Source organism: Gracilinanus agilis, chromosome 1, assembly GCF_016433145.1.
Source record: "Gracilinanus agilis isolate LMUSP501 chromosome 1, AgileGrace, whole genome shotgun sequence".
Classification (NCBI taxonomy): domain Eukaryota; kingdom Metazoa; phylum Chordata; class Mammalia; order Didelphimorphia; family Didelphidae; genus Gracilinanus; species Gracilinanus agilis.
Window position 1 is genome coordinate 721,440,080 of NC_058130.1, and position 20,637 is coordinate 721,460,716.

At 41.0% G+C, this 20,637-nt stretch overlaps 1 protein-coding gene across 1 annotated transcript in view; it reads right to left on the bottom strand.

The window, feature by feature from the left end:
* Positions 1-2,377: 2,377 nt before the first annotated feature.
* Positions 2,378-20,637, bottom strand: part of BRD4 (bromodomain containing 4) — an 85,106-nt gene continuing 66,846 nt past the window's right edge. The window contains exons 10-18 of the mRNA XM_044685317.1: positions 11,674-11,726; positions 11,130-11,496; positions 10,388-10,927; positions 6,171-6,283; positions 5,916-6,078; positions 5,676-5,806; positions 4,359-4,570; positions 3,715-4,024; positions 2,378-3,252 (exon numbers count right to left, since the gene is read on the bottom strand). Of these exons, the coding sequence (XP_044541252.1) occupies positions 3,184-3,252; positions 3,715-4,024; positions 4,359-4,570; positions 5,676-5,806; positions 5,916-6,078; positions 6,171-6,283; positions 10,388-10,927; positions 11,130-11,496; positions 11,674-11,726 (1,958 nt within the window). The 3' untranslated portion in view covers positions 2,378-3,183. The remainder of the gene's footprint in view (positions 3,253-3,714; positions 4,025-4,358; positions 4,571-5,675; positions 5,807-5,915; positions 6,079-6,170; positions 6,284-10,387; positions 10,928-11,129; positions 11,497-11,673; positions 11,727-20,637) is intronic.

Consider the following 20,637-nt stretch of genomic DNA (forward strand, 5'->3'; position numbering starts at 1 on the left):
GCCAGAAGTACATCTTGGGGACTAAATTCCTAGAGGAGGGAGGAGAAGAAGTGGGAGGGAATCAATCTGAAGTGTGGGCAGGGTAAAGTAAAGAGAACAAATTAAATAGTGGCTCCATCCTAATTGCAACCCAATCATAAGCACACAAATGAGTCAAACGGGAAAAAAAACTTCTTGAAAGCAATACCTTTGGCAGAACACACAGATATTCCTCCAGCTAAACATGCCTACAAGGGTGCTGCCTGGCCTAGGAAATACTCCAACACAACAGAAGAAAAAAATGAAAGAAAAATAAAAGTTAAAGAGGGGGAAAAAAAACCAACAACAACAACAAAAAAAAACCAAACAGGTCAGTTGCACTTAGGAACCAATGGGCCTAAATGCCTTCAACCCCTGGAGGGAGATGTGCAGTCTGGGCTCAGGATGGTCATAGCTTCCTCTTTAGCTAGAAGCATTACCTCCAGGCTTCAAGCCTGTAGAAATTTGGCAAATCCTGCATTCAAGAGAAAAAGTTTTAAAGTTGGGTCAGTTTTAATTTTAGTTGTTAAAAAAAAAAACAGGGAAGACTAAATGTCACTACTAATACATTTGTTTCTTTGCATACATATAAATTATAACATTTTTATTTTACATCCATGGGCCCTCAGCTGAGTGTGTATGTGTATGTGTGTATGTGTGTAAGCCCCTAAATAGGTGGCAGGGATGAGGTGGTTTTTATATAATCCCAAAAAGGGATTGTGTGTGTGTGTGCGCACGCGCACGCTCGCATGTCTCTTTCAGATGATGTACATTTAAGAGTACTTGGTAAACCCTGAGCTTAAAATTAAAGGAATAGGGGTTGAGGAAAGGGAAAGGAGAAATATCCAAAGTGCTTTCACAAAAGGAGGAGAAAAATGAGAAAGAATACTGTAAGAAGGTCAGGCCTCCATGGTGCTAAGAAAGAGGCTGGGTATGGGGCTCCCTAAGGGGCAGAAGAAAGAAGAGTCCACCTCTCTACAACTTTGCCTGGGAATAGTAAGGCTTTTGCTTCTACTTTCTTTGAGGTCCAGAGCCAAACTGACCAGCAGCTAATCCTCTGGTTAACACCTTGTGGCTTGAAGAGTCTGAGTAGTCCTGCTGCCTCATGCAGTAGAGGAAGGAAGTTCCTCTCCAAAATACCCTGGTGCTGATGTCAGCTTCAAAAGGAGGGATTTTTTCCTGCCTAATATCCCACTTGTTCCTGCTCCTGGACCCAAAAGCCATAGCCACCCAATCGATTTCAAGATGGGCTTTAGGTGCCACAGCACAAGGCTGCAGCTTTGCTTTGATCTTTTTTACCCCATTCCAGATCACTTCTGCCTGGGCTTCTGATACACTGTTGACTACCTGGGAGGCAGTGGCTCAGGAGGCTAACTCAGCATTCAAGGAAGGCAGTACTGGCAGAAGTTTGGAGGCATCAATGGGAGGAACAAAGACCTGGCTGACTGAAGAAGTGTTTCTCTCACCACCTGCAAGGCCATTACCCTAATGTTCCAGGCTCAGGTCTATCACAAGGAGAGAGTTCAAAAGAAATATCAGTAAGACGCCAGCTTTTAAAAAAAAAGAGATGCGTTTATTCCATGATCAGTACAGACCAAATGCATATTCACCGTATTAAAGTCAAACCAGTTAATTACTCCAGAGTTTGGCCAACACTGAGGCACCAGTATTGTACTGTATAGTGGGTACTCATGGCACATAACCTTGTGAACAGTTCAAATTATAAAAAAAAAAAAAAAAAAAAAAAAAAAAAAAAAAAAAGAATAAAGAGAAAAACACGCTGGGCCATGGGTGGGGAGTAAGGGTAGGGGTGGGACCACTGATGGTGGAGGGGGGTGCCCACCATCTTTGCTGTGCCACACACACCCAGCCCTGGGTCCACTCCCTGGTATATAAAACAACTTTAAACAGATATGACATTAAAAAGAAGAGAGAGAGAGAGAGAGAGAGAGAGAGAGAGAGAGAGAGAGAGAGAGAGAGAGAGAGAGAGGGAGAGAGAGAGGGAGAGAGAGAAACAAAAGAAAAAAACAAAAACACACACCAAAAAAAAAATAAAAATAAAAAAAGATGCAGCTTTCTGGTTTTACAATTAAAAAATATAGACTAATAAAGTTTGAAATTGAGTAAAATATAAGCAGTTTTTTTGTGTTTTGTATTTTGTTTGTTTTTTTGTGTTTGTTTTTTTTTACACCAAGTTTGGTGGAGTCACCAACAAACCTCAAACAAATATATGCCAACTATATTCACTATACAATACAGCCACGGTCACACACTACCCACAGTGCGGCGCCCCCTCCCCCCACCCCCATTGCCACCACTCAAAGGAGAGACGATAACACCCATTCCAAGTTAAGCAGTGCCTTTGTGTCTGAAGGAAAATTAAAAAATAAGATTTAAAAAGAACAGAAAGGAAGGAAGGCAGAAAGGAAAAAAAAAGGCGGAAAGGAACTGACTTTGGTTGGTAGTCTCGCTCCCAAGCGAGGCCTCCACACACGCGTGCTATGACGACCACCTCACTCCAAATGGCCATGGACACTCACACACCTCCACTGGACTATTCCCTTTTTCACAAGCGAACACTTACAGAGAAACGGATCTCAGTTAAAGGCTCGAAGGGGATGGGGCAGGGTAGAATTCTGTTCAAGGCAAAGCCAGTGTGACTAGGGACTTTTAGGCAGCTGGGGGCTGGTCCCAACTGTTATCACCCCTCCACCCCATTCCCAAACAACATGGGTGGGTTCCTATTCTCCATGGACTACCTCTGCTACCCCTGGTCTTATGATGTAGGGTAGAGATAGTGGTAACTGATGCCAGGGCGGGAGACAAGGCCCCTGATGGGGCTCCTAACTCTCAAGGTTAGAAAACTAGTAAAGAACGTGACATCCTGGATATACTGTGAATAAGTCTGGCATAGAGGAGGACCTCATTCATGCCTAAGAACCACCTGGTCCAGCGCTTGCTTGAGGTTGGGTCTGACTTCAGTGTGTGCAGGGGGTGGGGAAGTCCAACGGTAAGGCAGACTCTGCTGATCCTTGGCTGACAGACCCACGACGGGTGGAACATGCACAAGGGCTGGGCCCAAGGGACACCCCCTCCCAGCCGCCAGTAACACTAGGCAGAGTCAGTTTTGCCAGAAAATCAGAGTCAGAAGAAACTCAGGCGCTATCAGAAAAGATTCTCTTCAAATATTGCCAAAAGATCACTCTGAAAATTCATGTCAATGGTAGCTGCCATCTAGAGAGAGGGGAAAAAAGGTAAATCAGAAGCCATGTTCTAGCAGCTAGTCCCATCCCTTTCTGCTGCTGCTCCTTTAGGCAGGCTGGCATCTTACCCCATCTTTACTCCACCCCAGGGATTCCACTAAAAGATGCCTCCCTCTAAACCTTGCTCTTTTTCAAGGGGATAGTACAAATTGTGCCACCTCTGGAAAGTCTCTTTTCCCCATCCCACACTGATCTTTCTCTGAGAAGCTTCAGTCTATCATTGTAAGCACTTGTTCTATTTTCCACACCTGGTCATGGCTAATCTCAAAAAGCCTCGAGGAGATTTTGTATGCCACCCTCTCTCAAGTGTCCAATCTAATTCTAAGCATACACAGACCTTTTAAAAATACACAGGTCAACCGCTCCCATTTGAAGGCCAGTTGAATAACCAGGATACAGTGTCAGCCATCTCCTAGAATATACTCTAACTTACCGCCTCCCTGCGCCTTCGCTCTTGTTCCCGTTTCCTGGCCAACTCCCTCTGTTGATCCAGCATGGACTGGGAGGCCTGGGGTTGAGAGCTTTGTGCTTGGGGAGCTGAAGAGGCTGCAGCTACTGGTGGCTGCTGTTGTTCTGGTCTCTGTTGCTGCTGCTGCTGCTGCTGCTGCTGCTGCTGCTGCTGCTGCTGCTGCTGTTGTTGTTGCTGCTGTTGCTGCTGCTGCTGCTGCTGCTGCTCCTGACGCCTCCTAACCTCTTCGTGAGCCCTCCGGGCTTGCTCTAGGGCATCTTCATCTTCTCTGCTCCTGCTAGAAACAAGGGACCCTAAATGAGATGGAGGGAGGACTTCTCCAGAAATCCATTCTTCCTTCCCTTGGGATAAGAAAGGGAGATATTTGAACCTTTCACTTTCATTCCCAAGTTCAAATCTGTCCTCAGGCACTTAGCTGTGTGACCTTGGGAAAAATCACTTGACCTTTGCCTCCATTTCCTCAACTGTAAAATAGGGATAATAAGAGCACCAACCTCACTGGATTGTTGGGAGGATCAATTCTGATAATATTTGTAAAGTACTCTAAGCAGTGCCTGGCACATATCAAATACCATATAAATGTTGTTATTCCCTCTCCCTTCCTTCACCTCATCCTCTCCTGTTCCCTTCTTAATCGCTCTTTTTCCTTCTCAGCATGCTCAGCTTGGGCTTTGAGGGCCTTTTCTCGCTCCTCCTTCTCTCGAGCAGCTCGTCGAAACTGTTCGAAGCTATCACTTGATGACTTGGCTGTGGAGGACGGAGTGGTGGGGTGTTTCTGGACTAGGCTGGCCCAGGAGCCCATGTTCTTGATCTTGAGATCCTAGTCAAATGAGAAAAATTTTGGTTAGGTACAAACAGAATAACTCATTCCAGTGTAAGATATTTAAGGTATGGTGGTCACCAGAACCAGAAATCGATTAACTCGATTTCAAAACAAAATAGACCAAGTCATGATGACTTTTATGGTAGTTTATTTACAATTAGGAAGGTTGAAGGGTAGGGAAACTGAGAGAGAAACTGGCCCAGACCAGAGCCCAGAACCAGGTAGGAATTTAGAGGCCCCAGCAGAGGGGCACAGAGGTGAATTTAACAAGGCTTCTAGCCACAAGGCCTCCTCTAAGAAGAGAGGCCTCCAGAAACGCCAAGGAGTCAACCTAACTTAACCACGTGACAATTCAAAGGGAAGCAGCCTGAGGTCTCTCCAGAGATCCTTCAACACCAAGTTCAAAGCGCCAACCCCCTTCCACAGGAAGTTAGCATCATATTTAAAAGATCATCTTTCATCACTTCCTGCATCCACCTCCAATTTCAAGTGGACAAATGGCAGCCTGAACACTGTTTTGGACTGCCCAAAGGGCAGTCCCTTGTTTTTGATTTGTTACTTACTATCATGTGTGGGTAACAGACCTCCCCCCTCCCCACTTAATTCTAAATTGGGTGAGGTGACATTTTTCCTGGTGGCTAGAGTCTAAACAATGAATAAGGGTAAGCTAATTCCATTTACACACCAGAACACCCAAACCTATGTCCTAGTAAGTTCAGAGGCTTCTACTGATTAGTTTACCTATATTAAAGATCATATCAGTCTTCTTTCTAATAGGAACACAGAGGGAGGCAAGGGACACGGCCTTTGAGGTTCCATCTTTCTAATATTTTGTACAAATGATCTTAATGAAGATTATTCAATGGTTCTGATGGTGGCAATGAATTTAGTAAATCATTTATGAATCCACAAAACTTTAGGACTAGAAAGAATCTTAAGAAATGATCTAGGCTATCTATAAGCAAACCTTACTTTAAGACTTGCAAATTCTCTAACCCCACTTAGGCATATGTTGAGAAGCCATCTCCTAATGATTTGTTCAAGACTGGAAGAAAAAGTGTGTGAGCAAAGCTTTTGTGATTTTTAGGGAACTTTATTTTACCTTTTTGGGAGCAACTGGGGTTTTGGGTTCTTGCTTCTGCTTGTCCTTGTCTTGTCCCACTGCTGGGGGTGCACTCTGTTCAGGAGGTCGGATCACAGGTCTGCCAACATCTAACGGCTTTATTTCAGGCCCTGAGACACAGAGAGGAAGGCTGAAGGGCCATATCTTAGGATGACATTGAACTTCTGTTTGATTGGGGGTGGGGTGGATGTGAAAAAAAGAAACAACAGACTAACTCACGTTGAGGGAGATGGACAGGGGCCTTAATGTTCTCAGGGTGCTTAGGGGGATCCTGTCGAAGGGAAGGGCCAAAGGGTTCATTTCGGATGATGGGTGAGTGGATCTTCTCCTCCTTCACTACTACCAGGGGCTGGGACTGCACTACTGAGGCTGCTCGAAGCTCCTGAAACAGTATCATTATTTTAAGGTAAGGAACTTAATATCATTCCCATTTTAGTTCCCAACCTCAGGCTGTTGACCAATAAGCTCCATTACCTGTTTCTTGGGTTGGACGTTTTGTTGTGGTGGAGACTGGTGAGCCAGACCCTGGAACGGTGGCATTTGGGGGGAATGCATCATGAGTGGGGAGGGAGCTTCTCGTAGATGACCTATAATGGGAACATGTCATCAAAATCGGTAAACCTAAGCACAGAAATCTGCCAGTGATGCTGATAATTGTTAGAGATCAGGATCACATGCTCAAAATCAACAACCCCCTAATATAGCATAGGAACTAGTAATGATTGGGAATTGACTGACTGGCCTTCCCCTGTACTGGTTTACTCTTTCAACAGTGATCACATTTCACAATAAAAAGTACTACTGGGCAAGCTGATGAGTTGGCATATATGAATCAAACTTCAGGTACAAAATAATTCATCAGGCTCCAAATCCTAGCAGGGCAAGCTAACTTTTAGAACTATACATCTGGTAGGAACTAAAGGCTCCTTAGGACAAGAAAAAATGAAGTTGTGACATAATTTAAGTAAAAGTTACTATGGGGGCAGCTAGGTAGTTCAGTGGATTGAGAGCCAGGCCTAGAGATGGGAGGTCCTAGGTTCAAACCTGACCTCAGACACTTCCCAGCTGTGTGACCCTGGGCAAGTCACTTGACCCCCATTGCCTACCCTTACCGCTCTTCTGCCTTGGAGCCAATACACAGTATTGATTCCAAGACGGAAGGGTTTAAAATAAATAAATAAAATGAAAATAAAAAGAGAAAAAAGTGGACATGAGAGAGTCTTGGGTTCAAGGCCAGCCTCTGACACATACTAACTGGGTGGTCTTCATTCTCTAGAAACTTCACTCTTAGAAATTTAAATGCCTTACTGCTTCCAAAATTGTTTACAGGTGAGAATTAGGAGTGTATAAGGCAATAGATATTTTAGATAAGTGGGTCTATAGTAAGCACTCTATCCCCCTGAAGGAACAGTGTCATATTTGATGAGATATATGCTAAAGTATCCATTCTTTTTCTTTGGTCGGTATTTGTTCTTTATAATTTTGTGACATTAATTTTGAATGGCAGGGAGAGCTGTAGGTTCCATTTACATTTTTGTAGACATATTTTTTTTCATGGCAATGTTTCTTTTACTTTGTATAAACTCATCTACATCTTCCTATGTATTATTCATAACTTCTTGTAGCACAGTAAGATTTCATTGTATTCACATATCACTACTTAGTTACCCCCAAACAATGAGTTTCTAGTTTCTACTTCTTTGCTACCACAAAAAGGTACTGCTAGAATTATTTCAGTGTATATAGGGGCTTTCATTTGGGCTGAGTTCTAAAAAGAAAGATCTGGTAAGGTAGAGGAAAAGAGGGTAACTAAATTCAAATTTAGGGGATAGGCAGGGCAAAAGTGCAGAGACAGAAGAGTGTGGGGGAGATAAATCAAAAAGGCTAATATGGCGGGGGCAGCTGGGTAGCTCAGTGGAGTGAGAGTCAGGCCTAGAGACAGGAGGTCCTAGGTTCAAACCTGGCCTCAGCCACTTCCCAGCTGTGTGACCCTGGGCAAGTCACTTGACCCCCATTGCCCACCCTTACCAATCTTCCACCTATGAGACAATACACCGAAGTACAAGGGTTTAAAAAAAAAAAAAGTGAGAAAAATAAAATCTTCTCTTAAAAAAAAAAAAAAGGCTAATATGGCTAGACTACAGCCTGCAGGAAGGCAGGAAAGATAGTTTGGGGGTCGGACTGTTTCAGAGCTAAGAGTTTTAATACTGTATTTTAGAGATAATAAAGAAAACAGGGTATTTATTTAGTAAGGGAGTGTGATAGTTAATATGTTCACTTTAAGAAAATCACTTTGGCAGAGCAATGGGATAGATTGGGGAGATGAGACTGGGAGAGTAACAGCTAGCATTAAGCTACCATTCATAACTACAGTCTAGGTGAGAGGTGAAGGAGGAAAGTGAGCAGAGATAAGGGTTCAAAGTCACTGTGGAGTGAGGAGTGGAGAATAACTCAGAGGTGATGAACCTTGGTGATGGAAAAGATAGGAAAAAGAAAATAAAAAGAGGGAAGAGTGGTGGTGGTGGTAGGGTATGTTTGAGATGTCTATCAGATGTATAGTTTGCAACAGTCAACAGACAGATGGTGATATGCAACTATAACTCAGGAGAAAGACTAGGGCCCAGTTATATAGATCTTGGTTTTCTGTATAGAAGCCAATGAGGATACCAAATGAGAGAGTAGGAAGACAAGAAAGTCTACAGAGACTTGGGGAACATCTATAGTGAAGGGTTAAGATATAAATGATGGAAAGAGAAAGATTTGCAAGACAGATAAAAGAACCAAGGACACTATCATGAAAATCCAGAGAAAAATTATTATCTGGGAAGAGATGGGTGGTCAACAGTGTCAAATGCCATAATGAAATTAAGAAGGAAGAGACTGAGAAAAGACCACTGGGAAGATTGACTCAAGTCTTGCCTTTGATAAATACTAGTTGTGTGACTCTGAGCCAATTCCTTAACTTCTTTGTACTCTCTGAGAGTTGTAAGTGACTAAATTATTGGCAAACACTCCAGAATTAAGGCTCCAATCCAAATGTGGTAGAATTACAGATTACCAGAGGCAGTAATATTAGATGGCCTATTGGAAAGAGTGCTGGTCCTAAAATCAGGAAGACCCGAGTTCAAATTCTACCTCGGACTCTTACTAGCTGTGTATGTGATCCTGGGTAAGTCACTTAATCCTGTTTGTCTCGGTTTCCTCATCTGTAAAATAAACTGGAGAAGGAAATGGCAGACCACTTCAGTATTTTTACCAAGAAAATCCCAAATGGGGTCTCAGAGTTGGAAAGGGCTGAAAAATGACTCAGTCAAAGAAAAGGAATATCAAAGGCTATCTAATCTCACCTATCCCTGACAAAGACTTCCCTCTACAAAATCTCAAGACAGTGGAAAAGGTGTGATAAATTATAAAATGGACAACATAGTCAATTGCTCTTAATTTAAAGCTGATCTATCCAAAGCCATGGCTTTCCATCCATTAGCCAAATATATAGAATACTGTTTCGCAGGCTAGGGTCCATTCTTAAAGAGTTTCTTCAATTTCAATATTCACTTTACATTATATATTTCATTTTGGGAATTTCAGCTCAAGTACTGACATGAGAGAGGAGTTTAATTTTGCTTTTTTCAAATCTGCTGCCTGTGGATTACATGAGGTCAATGCACCAAATTTCCCCAGGTGGTTTAGTAATTCCTTACCAATACTACTCTTTTCCAGGTTGGATTGAGTAACTCTGTTCATCTAGTAAGCCTCATTTAGCATGAGGCAGCTCACTTTTGGACCTAATTTACCAGACATCAGCTAAAAGCTTTATCCTTTCCACTCAGAAAACAAACCCTAAAGCCAGTATAAAATAGATAAAGTTTATGCCACCTAGCCATCATGTTATTGTTCGTATGTCATTAACAGGAATGACCTTTTGGGCCAGTCAAAACCACCACCCACAAATCTGCTTTTATTCCTAAAGAAAATAATGGATTGGGAAGAACTTCTCTTTTATACTATTATATGCTTTCATTACCTTTGCCTGGAATATTACTAGAGTAGACTAGTCAGTCTTCCTGCCTTAAGTCTTTCCCCAATACAATCCATCCTCTACTCAGCTGACAAAATGATTTCCCCATATATTGCAGTTTTGACCATGTTGGCCTCCTACACAATAAAAGAGTGATTATTACCCTCATGATCAAATATAAAATGGTCTTTCTTGGCACTTAAAGCCCTTCACCATCTGACCCCTTCTTATTTTTCCTAGTCTTCCTAACTATATACTCTACAATTCAGTTATGCTGGCTCCTCACATGGGGACTTGTTCAAATCCAGCCTCAGACACTACCCAGCTGTGTGACCCTGGGCAAGTCACTTGACCCCCATTGCCCACCCTTACCACTCTTCCACCTAGGAGCCAATACACAGAAGTTAAGGGTTTAAAAAAAAACTAAACAAAACAAAAAAAATTAAATTTCTTTATCCTCACTACTCTCTCTCTTTAAAAAACAAAACAAAATTTAAAAACTCCATCCTGGATATTATGAGTATAAGCACAAGTATTCTAGAATTACTTGTTCAGTAAATAAAACACAAGATGATGATACAGGGAAATTCCAAACAGAGCTTGAAAGAAGCCCTCATTCTTAGAGCTACTGCATATCTCCCATGGTGTTACTTATTCCCTATTTGCCACTTACTGGTTGTGTAGGGATCAGACTTATGGTGCCGTGGTGAAGGATGGTGTTGGATGACTTGCTGAGGCTTGGCTGGCTGCGGTGGCGGCGGTTGTTGCCCTGGAGGTGGGTGGGCGGGCTGCTGGGGAGGGGGGGGTGGTTGCTGGATATGGGGAGGAAATTGCATGGGCTGCATGTGCATGGGCCGTGGTGGGGGTTGGTGCTGCTGCTGCTGCAACTGTTGCTGCACAGAGGGATGGGCTGGAGGCGGTAGGGGAGGGGGAGGCTGGGATTGCACCTTCACAGAAGGGAGGAGAGGGGTGGATGGCTGCACCTTCTGTAGCTGTTGTAGGTATATCTGCATCTGCATGGGAGTGAGAGGTGGGGTAGGCGGCTCTTCATCCTCTAATAGGACTTGGGGTGGCTGAGGCATTGGTGGCTGAGGGAGAAGGGGCTGCTGAGAGAGTGCAGGTGACACAGCTGGGGGGCGGGCTGGCTTGGGGGGCAGGGCAGCAGCTCGATTGCTAGGCCTTGATGGCTGCTGGGGCAGAGCATTGTGCAAAGCTGGAAGAAAGAAGTAATAATTCAATTTCCAACAATATACAGCCAATAATACCTCCCCATTTCTCCCCTGCTGGTTAAGAAACTTCATAGCAGAATAAGATCTCACTAGCCAGATGATTCTATGAGCAGTGCCATTACTATAGGCCCCTTGGGAACCTTATTCCACCCTTTCCCCCCTTTCATCTCCTGCTCCATTGCTTACCTGGAGGAGAAACTACCGCATGCTGGTTGAGATGAGGTGGAGTGCTGTGCTCAGGCGGCTGGGGGAGGTGGGGAGGCAGCTCAGTTTGGGAGAGGTGTATGATTGGTTGGGCAAAGTGGGTGATGGGATCAAAGACACTCCCTGGGAGTGAGTGCTCAAGAACTGGCACCTGGGCAGGGATGAAGGGAGGTGGGGAGGACTTCATTGGTGGGGCTGTCTGCTGAGGGATAGAGGGAGGGGCTGGTGGTGGTAAGGGCTGCTGTTGTGGTGGTGGTGGTTGGGCTGGGGGCTGCTGTTGCGGTAGTTGAGTTGTTGGTGGGGGAGGCTGCTGCTGTGGTGGTGCCTGCTGATGGTGGTGATGGTGGTGCTGAGAAAAAGATATAACAGGTAAAGAGTTAAGGAAAGAATGACTTAACAATCCAGTCCAGAATGGATTATTGGACCTATTCTTCTTCAAAGGGCAGAGGGAACCCAGCAGCCCTCTTTCTAGAAATCTGAGACGGGGTTTCTTGTCCACATAGCTGAACCATCTCCAGTTACTTACCTTCTTTGGTTCCCGCCCAGGATGACCTTTCTTTTTGGATTTTGGTGCCATCTCTGCAGAGAAGAAAAGATAAGGTCCTATAGCTGAAGTAAAATTAAACAATATTGGCTGGGGGGAAGGGGTGGGGGCTGGAAATGCAGAAATTTAGGGCACTGCTACAACTGCCACCCAAGAAAAAAAGGTTCCTTCCCTCTTCCCTACCCTCCTTCAGTTCACACTCCTCTTTTCATGTTTCCCACCTCCTCTCCCCTTTCTTTCATTTCAAAGGAGACCCAGGAACCTGCTCAAGTGGGACACAGAGGGAACAGACTCTCCTCTTCTTTGTTCAGGCCCCATTGCTGAGCAGAGTCCAGCAGTTTCCACATAGTATCTTCAGCTAATGTCCGGCCCCATCCCCCCAAAGTTTCTTTTCTATTGTCATTCTTTTATAAGGATCAAAAATCCATGATGTAGGAAGCTTGAGCAGAGGGTTATGCCAAACTGTAACTATGTCAAACCCAATAAAGGCCTCAAAAATACCTGCCACTGTTGGTCTGTTCCTTAGCCAAGAGATTCAAATAGCGATTTCTGAGAGGGCCTCATAAATCTAAGTCTGGCAAGGACAGGAAAGAAGCTGACAAACAGGAATGCCATAAGGTCTCCAAGTAACAGTATCCAGCTTCTCAAACCCATAAAGAAATTTATGACAGAATAGGGCAGCTGCTGAAATTGGGGAGTCATGGGATTTTAAAAAGAATCTTGTGAAAGACTCTCAATGTGTCTTCCCTCCCTCCAAGTCACTGCTTTAGGCTACAGATCACAACTTTACCTCTATTTCCTGGAACAATGGGAAAGGTTCCTACACTACAGAGCAAACTGTTGGGGACAAGTCTGGAGTCCTAAAGATTATTTTCCTCACCCAGTGAAACAAATGCCTTTCATGCAGAGACTGTTTCAGTTATTGTTTTTTTGCCTAGTGTGAAGACAGTGTCTAGTAGTTGATTAATAAATATTTGTTGAATGATATGCCTCTGGCCTATGCTAGTGGGTCAAACTCAAAGAGAAATAAATAGAACCGTGTGGGCTGCATATTGACTATGTCATACTAAATTTTCATTTATTTTGTCAGATATTTCCCCATTCCCAGTTCTTAGTTCACTGGCATTCTAGGTAGAGTAAGATACCTCTGATAACATTACTAGAGGGCTGATTGGGTCCAGGGGATTCTGAGTCACCTCAGTAGTCCAGAGAGGATCTCCTACTTAATACTAGGTATTACTGCTACTAGTCAGGAGTAGGCCCATAGGTGAGCCTAAGCAATGTTTATGAAGAAGGTCACTGAACTTATCATGTTTGACAGGAAGGGAAAATATGAAAAAAAAAAAAAATGAACAGAATGAAAATGGAACTGATCCTAAAACTTAAGAGATCTCTTAGTCCAACACCTTTCATTTTATGGATGGGGAAACTGAACTAACCTAAAGGACTGGGCATAGCTTCAGGGCTTGATCTCAACCTATTAAAAAGTCAGCTGTGACACAAGTGAAGTTGTTCAAGTATTCATTAAACTAAAGTCAATGTGATTTAATAAGTTAATTTAACCAGTTAAAGAGATTCAGTTTAATTAGTTTTAATAAGATGCACTAGAATACTCATACAATTAGGAAAATTTTATTTTAGCAGATTGACATTAGACATTTAGAAGTGGTCATCTGATTAAGCTAATTTTACAACCACATCTAACAAGTGAAAAGACGGATTTTGTTTTTATTTTATTTTTATTTTTATTTTTTTAAACCCTTAACTTCTGTGTGTTGGCTCCTAGGCGGAAGAATGGTAAGGGTGGGCAATGGGGGTCAAGTGACTTGCCCAGAGTCACACAGCTGGGAAGTGTCTGAGGCCAGATTTGAACCTAGGACCTCCCACCTCTAGGCCTGACTCTCAATCCACTGAGCTACCCAGCTGCCCCAATTTTGTTTTTAAATGGCAACAGATACCCAAAAAGTCAAGAGGAAGTAAACTTTCTCAAACCTTCTCAAATTCAGTAACTCAGAGATATTCCTAACATATCATATATTAAGAAGAGCTGCAACAATCATTTTTGGTACTTTGAACAAGGTGGGAAAATGGTGTATTCTTTACTAATGTCCATACAATAAAGGCCCAGATATGCACTATGTACCAAAATGAAACACATATGGAATTAAGAATTTAAGAGTAATGTTCTGACACCATAAAGAGTAAAATTAAATGATCTCTTTATACTCAGTGTGCCTAGTTCTACCTTGTCTACTTCTAGTACTGGAGCTAATCAGACGGACAGTAATCACATTATAAGCCTACACATTTTTAAATTATTTCAACAAATCAAAGAATTCATGTGGTTTTAATATTACTTTTCTAATAAACCTATTTCAAAAGTAAAATTAATATTTAAAATAAAATTTAGCTATAAATGTTAAGTGATTTTTTAAAGTATCAGTAAAACTACTCCAAACTATTCTACTATAATAATATATATTTAAAAAAAAATAAGTAGGGTGAATACAGATAGCCTAGAATGCACTGATTCTAAAGGAGAAAACATTCTTCTTACACCTATGGATTGTCAAGTTGTCATTCTGATACTTAGAGTTGTGACATGGGTATTTTCTCCACAATGCAGAGAAAACACTGCCTCTTGGCAGATGGTCTTAATGAGTTGCTATAGCTAAGAAACATCTATCACCTGATAGTCAGCCAACTCTCTATAATTTGTTACATAATTAAGGCATGTACGTAAAGTCTTTCTAAACTGGGAGGGGCATGGCCTTTGAGAATCTAGGATACTTCTTTACCAAAGGAAGGCATGCAGGATGTGTGAGAGATCCCATTACCATCTCTGAAATTCAGGTGCTTAAAAAGACACCCCACAAAGGCTCAGTGCCAAAATCTACCCAAAAAGATCACTTATCCTTTAACAGCGCCTGTTTATTTAGGGTTTATTGTGGTTAGAACACATGTACTAAGTACTGAGGAGGTAATATGTATGAGTCTAGAAGGGGACTAAGACACTAACAAAGATATAAAACAGTATCTTACAATAAAAAACACCATGTTCACCATGAAACTATTAATATCCAAGAAAATCACAAAAGGATTTGTGGAGCGGGTGGCATGTGAGTTGGGCCGCAAAAGATAGGTGGGAATGTCAATGGTGAATAGAGGGAAAGAGTATTTCAGATCTAGGGGCAGGAAAGTCAATTGCATTGAGAGGGATTTTCATTTTGACTGGTGATTGTGTGGAAATAGGAAAAAGTTAGAAAAGAAAGGAAATGTCTGTGCAGAAAACTGGACTAGGAACTGAGAGATACGAGAATATCTCCGGACAAGAGCTTGACATCTTGTTAATAGTAGAGCTACAAAACAAGAAAGGCAAGCAGGATATAACTGAAGCAAAGAGATAGGTTCTGACAATTCAGAGCTCAAAAAAGAGAAAGACCAACGATGGGATAGAACTAAGGCTTCATGAAGGAGGTAGGATTTGATATAAGGAGTAGTGAAGCATAAGTTTAGATAGCTGGGTTAGGTTGAATTTGAAGAAGCTTTGGAAACCACTTCACTGAAAGGTCCTATTCCAACATTTCTGGCAACCCCAAATAAATGCTTTCAGAATAGTCTAGCAAAGAATAGTTTAAAAAAAGAACATAAACACATATAAAATAGATACAAGTTATATGTGAGGGGCAAGGAAAAGCACTAGGCAGGTGGAGAACTGGAAAAAGCTTCCAGAGGTAGAGGTAAAGAGGGAGTGTATCCCTAGACCCTAGAGACAGGCATATAAAGAGGTAGAGTATCATGTATGCCAGACAGCTAGATAACATAATGTAGAGTTTGGGGCTTGAGTAGGGAAAAAACTCACTTTCACAAATATAAAATGGGATAAGTTACTTGAAAAAGAATCAGAGATTTACAAATCTCCTTTTTTCTGAGCTCTGTATTGTCTGAACCTGTCCCTTTGTTTCAGTTACATTCTGTTTTCTTTGTTTTTCTTGTTTCATATCGCTGCTCTAATCTTCCCCAGTGTCAAGCTCTTGAAACCAAGAGGTATTCTTGTATTTTGCTTTTATCTCCCTCAGTTCCCAGCCCGGTGCTCTGTACACTCTGGCACAATCTTTTCCAAACTTTTCCCCTATTTCCACAAAATCACCAGTCAAAATGGACCCCCAACACACACACACGATTGACTCTCCTGCCCCTAGATAAGATGTTTCTTTCCCTCTGTCCAACCATTTAAATTCCTCCCCATATTTTGGAAGCCCTGCTTGACAAACCCTTCCATGATTTTCTTGGATGAAAAGTTAAGATTCCTGGGCAGACTTTATGATAGCTTAGCACTGAGAGGTCAAGTAGAGAAAACTCAATAGAGAGAAAGGGATAGATATTGTAGAGGTGGCAATGACAAAATCTGGCAAATGAATGGATAGCAAGAATTGAAGGGATTAGAAAAGCAAGTGGTTAATTGTGGGAATTGAGTGAACCACACTAATTCCATCTTGTAACTCAGTACTAAAGCCAGCTCAGGTCCTTTTCTATTCAATTATGAGCGTAGCTCAATTTTTGTCTTGTGAGAAAACTTTATTGCATTATTTGAACCTAGTCTGAGAGCTCGACCACCTCTATCTGCTACAAAGAAATCCTCAACTAAGGTCCTACAGGTTATGCTGACCAGAAATGCAGTTAGATCCAAAGATTGGTGCAGTTTTCTCACAATTATACAATTCAAGTAACTCACATGTCTTATATGAAAACTAGCCCTATACTAGTTGATCAGTTATTGCTTCCATGGTCCTTTGATTGTATACAGACACTTGGGGGGGGGGGGAGGAGGGGGGAGCGGGAGGGGAAGAGTGAGATACCTCTTTTTCTGTTTTTGAGGAATTATATCTGCTCACTTTCCCCTTTCCAACTTTCCTCTAATTAGAAATCAAATCACAATTTTATATCCTGCTTAATTCTTTTAACTAACTGGTCTTATTTGATTATTTTTATTATAAAAGTCTGTCTCTCCCTGTATATGGGGTCTCTTGCCAAAGCTAAGGAAGGCCTGGAATTGATTTGTTATGCATTGCTTAATAAATTGATATGCTCAGAAGCCTGAACCCTAGTTTTCTCAGGCATTTCATATTTTACCCACTATAATATGTGGGATAAGGGAGAATAAAGATTTAAGGATAATAATGAGATAATAAACCTAGGCGACTAGAATGATAGTGGTGGTCTTGAAAGAAATAGGGATATATAGGAAAAGGGTGGATTCATGGGGCAAGATTACAGAATCATAGAATTTATGAGTTGATCTGTGGCCAACTATGTCAGGAGTTCTTAAACCAGGCACTGGCAACTCAAAAAAAATTTTTTGGTTAGAATTGTATTTCTAATAATTGATTTTCTTTATAATTCTATGTACTTGAGTCCATAGGCTTTAGACTACCAAAAAGATCAAGAATACAAAAAATGTTAAGAAACACTGATCTGATCTAACCCCCATATGAAAGAGAACCTAGGTAAGTGTTTATTTTGTGCCAAGCACCATACTAAGCACTTGGGGATATAAAGAAAGGCAAAGAGGGAAAAGGGAGGTGGGGATGGGGGCGCGCACAGCAGCAGCTATGGCATGATGGGTGTGGTGGCTGAACATGTGTAAATAATTGTACCAACAAGCTCTCTATAGGATACATTGGGGTTAGTCTCAAAGGGAAGGAGCTAAGATTAGGAAGGACTAGGAAAGGTTTTTTTTTTTTTTTTTTTACAGAAGATAGGGCCCAACAAGTGATTGTTCAACATCTGCTTGAACACTTCTAAGGAGGGGGTACTCACCCCTTTCAAGGAAATCAATTCTACCTTTGGATAGTTGTTAACTGTTATAAACTTCTTCCTGATCTCAAATCTAAAGAACAATCTTTACTACTCCACCCAGCAAACCTAGTTCAATTTTCTTGGGCCAAACAGAACAAGTTTAATCTCTCATATCACATCCCTTCAAAGATTTTGAAAACAAATTTCATGCTCCCTGAGCCTTTTTTTCTCCAGGCTAGATGTGCCCACATGCTTTAACCTACCCACAAATACTATGCAAATCTCAGTTTATCCTTTGTCAACCACGATGCCTAGAATTGAATGATTAATTCCAAATAAGGTTCAATCAGAGCACAGTGGGATGATCACACTTTCCTATTCCTAGGAGTCATGCCCTTTCTAACAGAGCTAAAGATTGCTACTACTACAATGCTCTACTGACTTATATTAAGCTTTTGGCCAAATAAAGCTTCCAGATCTTTTTCAGAATGGCTGACTCATTTATACTTGTTCAGATGGTTTTTCTTATCCAAACCAAAGACTATTTATCCCTAAGAATTTTATCTTAGATTTAGTCACATGTTCCAGCATGTCTTTTGGATACTGACTGTCATCAAGTATACTATTCCTCCCTCCCAATTTTATATCATCTGCAAATATAAGCATACATATTATCCATGCCTTTGTCTAAATCAAGCATAGTCCCTGAGGGTACTCCATTGGAGTCTTCGTGCCACATGAACACTTAACAAATTTACAACTATTTCTGGAGTATAGCCAACTCAAAAAATTCTGAATCTTATGGTCTAATCCATATTTCTCTATCTTCTTCTTCTTCTTTTTTTTTTGGGGGGGGGAGCATTATATACTTTACTGAAAGTTTGGCTAAAATCTAGGTATACTAACTATATCCAAGGCATTCCCTTTTATCTACTAGTTTAGTAATCATATCAAAAAAGAAAATGAAGTTATTCTGATATGACCTGTGATTAAAGAAGCCATGTTGATTGGTTACCTAAAGTTACTATTTCTTTCTAGCTGTTCACTAACTATCTCTTTAGTGACTCATTTAAATTTTTTTTCCAAGAATCCAAGTCAAGTTCACTGGCCTATAGTTCAAAGATTATTCTCTTTCTCTGTTTTTAAAAAACAGGACAACATTTGTCCTTTCTACAATCTTGTGGTACACCTCTCATGTTTTTACGACCTTTTAAACACTACCAACCATTGTTTAGCAATCATATTTTGTGAGTGTGAAACTCCCTAACCCCTTTTATGATTATAATAGTATTAGCCTTTATGATTTTAATAACATAATCATTAGCCTTGAGTTAATAGTCAAATAATATAGTTTGCTTTATAAAAATTATAATAATTAGCTAAGAAAAATACAGTTTGGGGTGATATCAAATCTTGCTAACAGGCATTTTGACTGTAAGCCTATAACCCAAGAGTTTCCACTAAGCCCACCCTGTTCTTGGGTCCAAATGTTGACCAAAGGGCTACTCTATATTTTTCCTTTTTACAATCTTATGGTATACCACTCATCTTTTTTATGATCTTTTAGACACTACCAACCATTGCTTAGCAATCACATTTGCCAATTTTTTTTTCAGGACCGAAAGATATAGTAGTAAACATGGGCTAAATGATCTGACTTCAATGAAGACAAGTAAATGCTCTTTTACTTATATGCTTTTATTTATCTGGGATATACAAGTTCTCCAATAGTCATTTAATTTTTAAATTTCCATTATTTCATTTTTGTAGAGAAAATAGAAACAAAATAAGAATCGAGCAGTTATTCCCTAACCACCCCAAGAAAAACATTTTATATAGTGTAATTGAATATTCAATAAGTAACTAAGGATGTATAATTAGAGCTAAGGAGAAAAACTTGTGAAGTTGTAAAGTTGCATATACAGAACTGAGAATAATTTCCATAGAGATAATTAATCACAATAGCTTATGAAACCACCACTGTGGCAGATTTTAGAGAGAAAACAAGAGAGCCAGACAGAGCCTTGGGAATCACTCACAATGAAAAGGGTGTGATATAGATGATATATCAGTACAGGAGCCTGAGAAACTTTCAGGTCTCTCAGGTAAGAGAACTGGGAATCGGGAGAGTTGTCTTGTAAAATCCCAGGGTTTTTTTGGAGCAGTTGGTTAACAATGTCAAATGAAGTGGGGCAGCTGGGTATCTCAGTGGATTGAGAACCAGGCCTAGAGATGGGAGGTCCTAGGTTCAAATCTGGCCTCAGACATTTCCCAGCTGTGTGACCCTGAGCAAGTCACTTGACCCCCACCCCCAATTTCCTTTAAAAAAAAAAAAAAGTCAAATGCTATAGAAGTCAAAAAGAATGAGGACTGAAAAAAGGACATAAAATTTGGTAATTGAGAGATAAAGGTAACAACCAAATATGCAAAGGGTTGAGAAATGAATGAATGAAGGGAGCAGAAGTGGAGGCAATAGGTGAAGACTCTCCCCTTTCTGGGAACAAAGGCATGATTACCAAATTTATGAATGACAAAAAGTCAAGAGGGAACATATTACCATTTACTATTATTTCTCTAGGTTAAAAAGATGAGCAATGGGGAAATAACCCAGTAACTAGGCACATGAAAGAAGATTCATGGGTTTAGTTAGGCACAATCTGAATACAAACCAAAGGTATAACCTAGGTTTTTAAAAAAGATGAGGTACACATAAGTAGCATTAAGAAACTGAAGTGGCTACAAATGAAATTAACAGGCCAATGAAAACCTGAAGTTGGTTGTATGCTTACTTCTGGGTATTCCTGGGTAATTTGGGTTTTAAAAGAGATAATGAATAAACTGGAACTTGTCCAGGCAAGAGTCATGAAGGTCAGAGGAAGGAAGTCAAAGAAAAATTGATGGACATAATAATAGCTAACATTAAAGGTATAAAAAGCTGTCATGTGGAAAAGGAATAAAACTGGTCTTGTTTTACTCAGCTTTCAAGTTCTGTGATTTTGTCTGGTAGGCAAAAGAGAGACACTAGACGTTTCTGAGCTAAGGGAAAAACATGAGGTTTTTAAGTCTTGACATTTAAGGCAATCTATGATCTGACTCTAATTTACCATTTTCTATCTTTTCTCCTGTTGTGTCCTTATTTAAACTCTT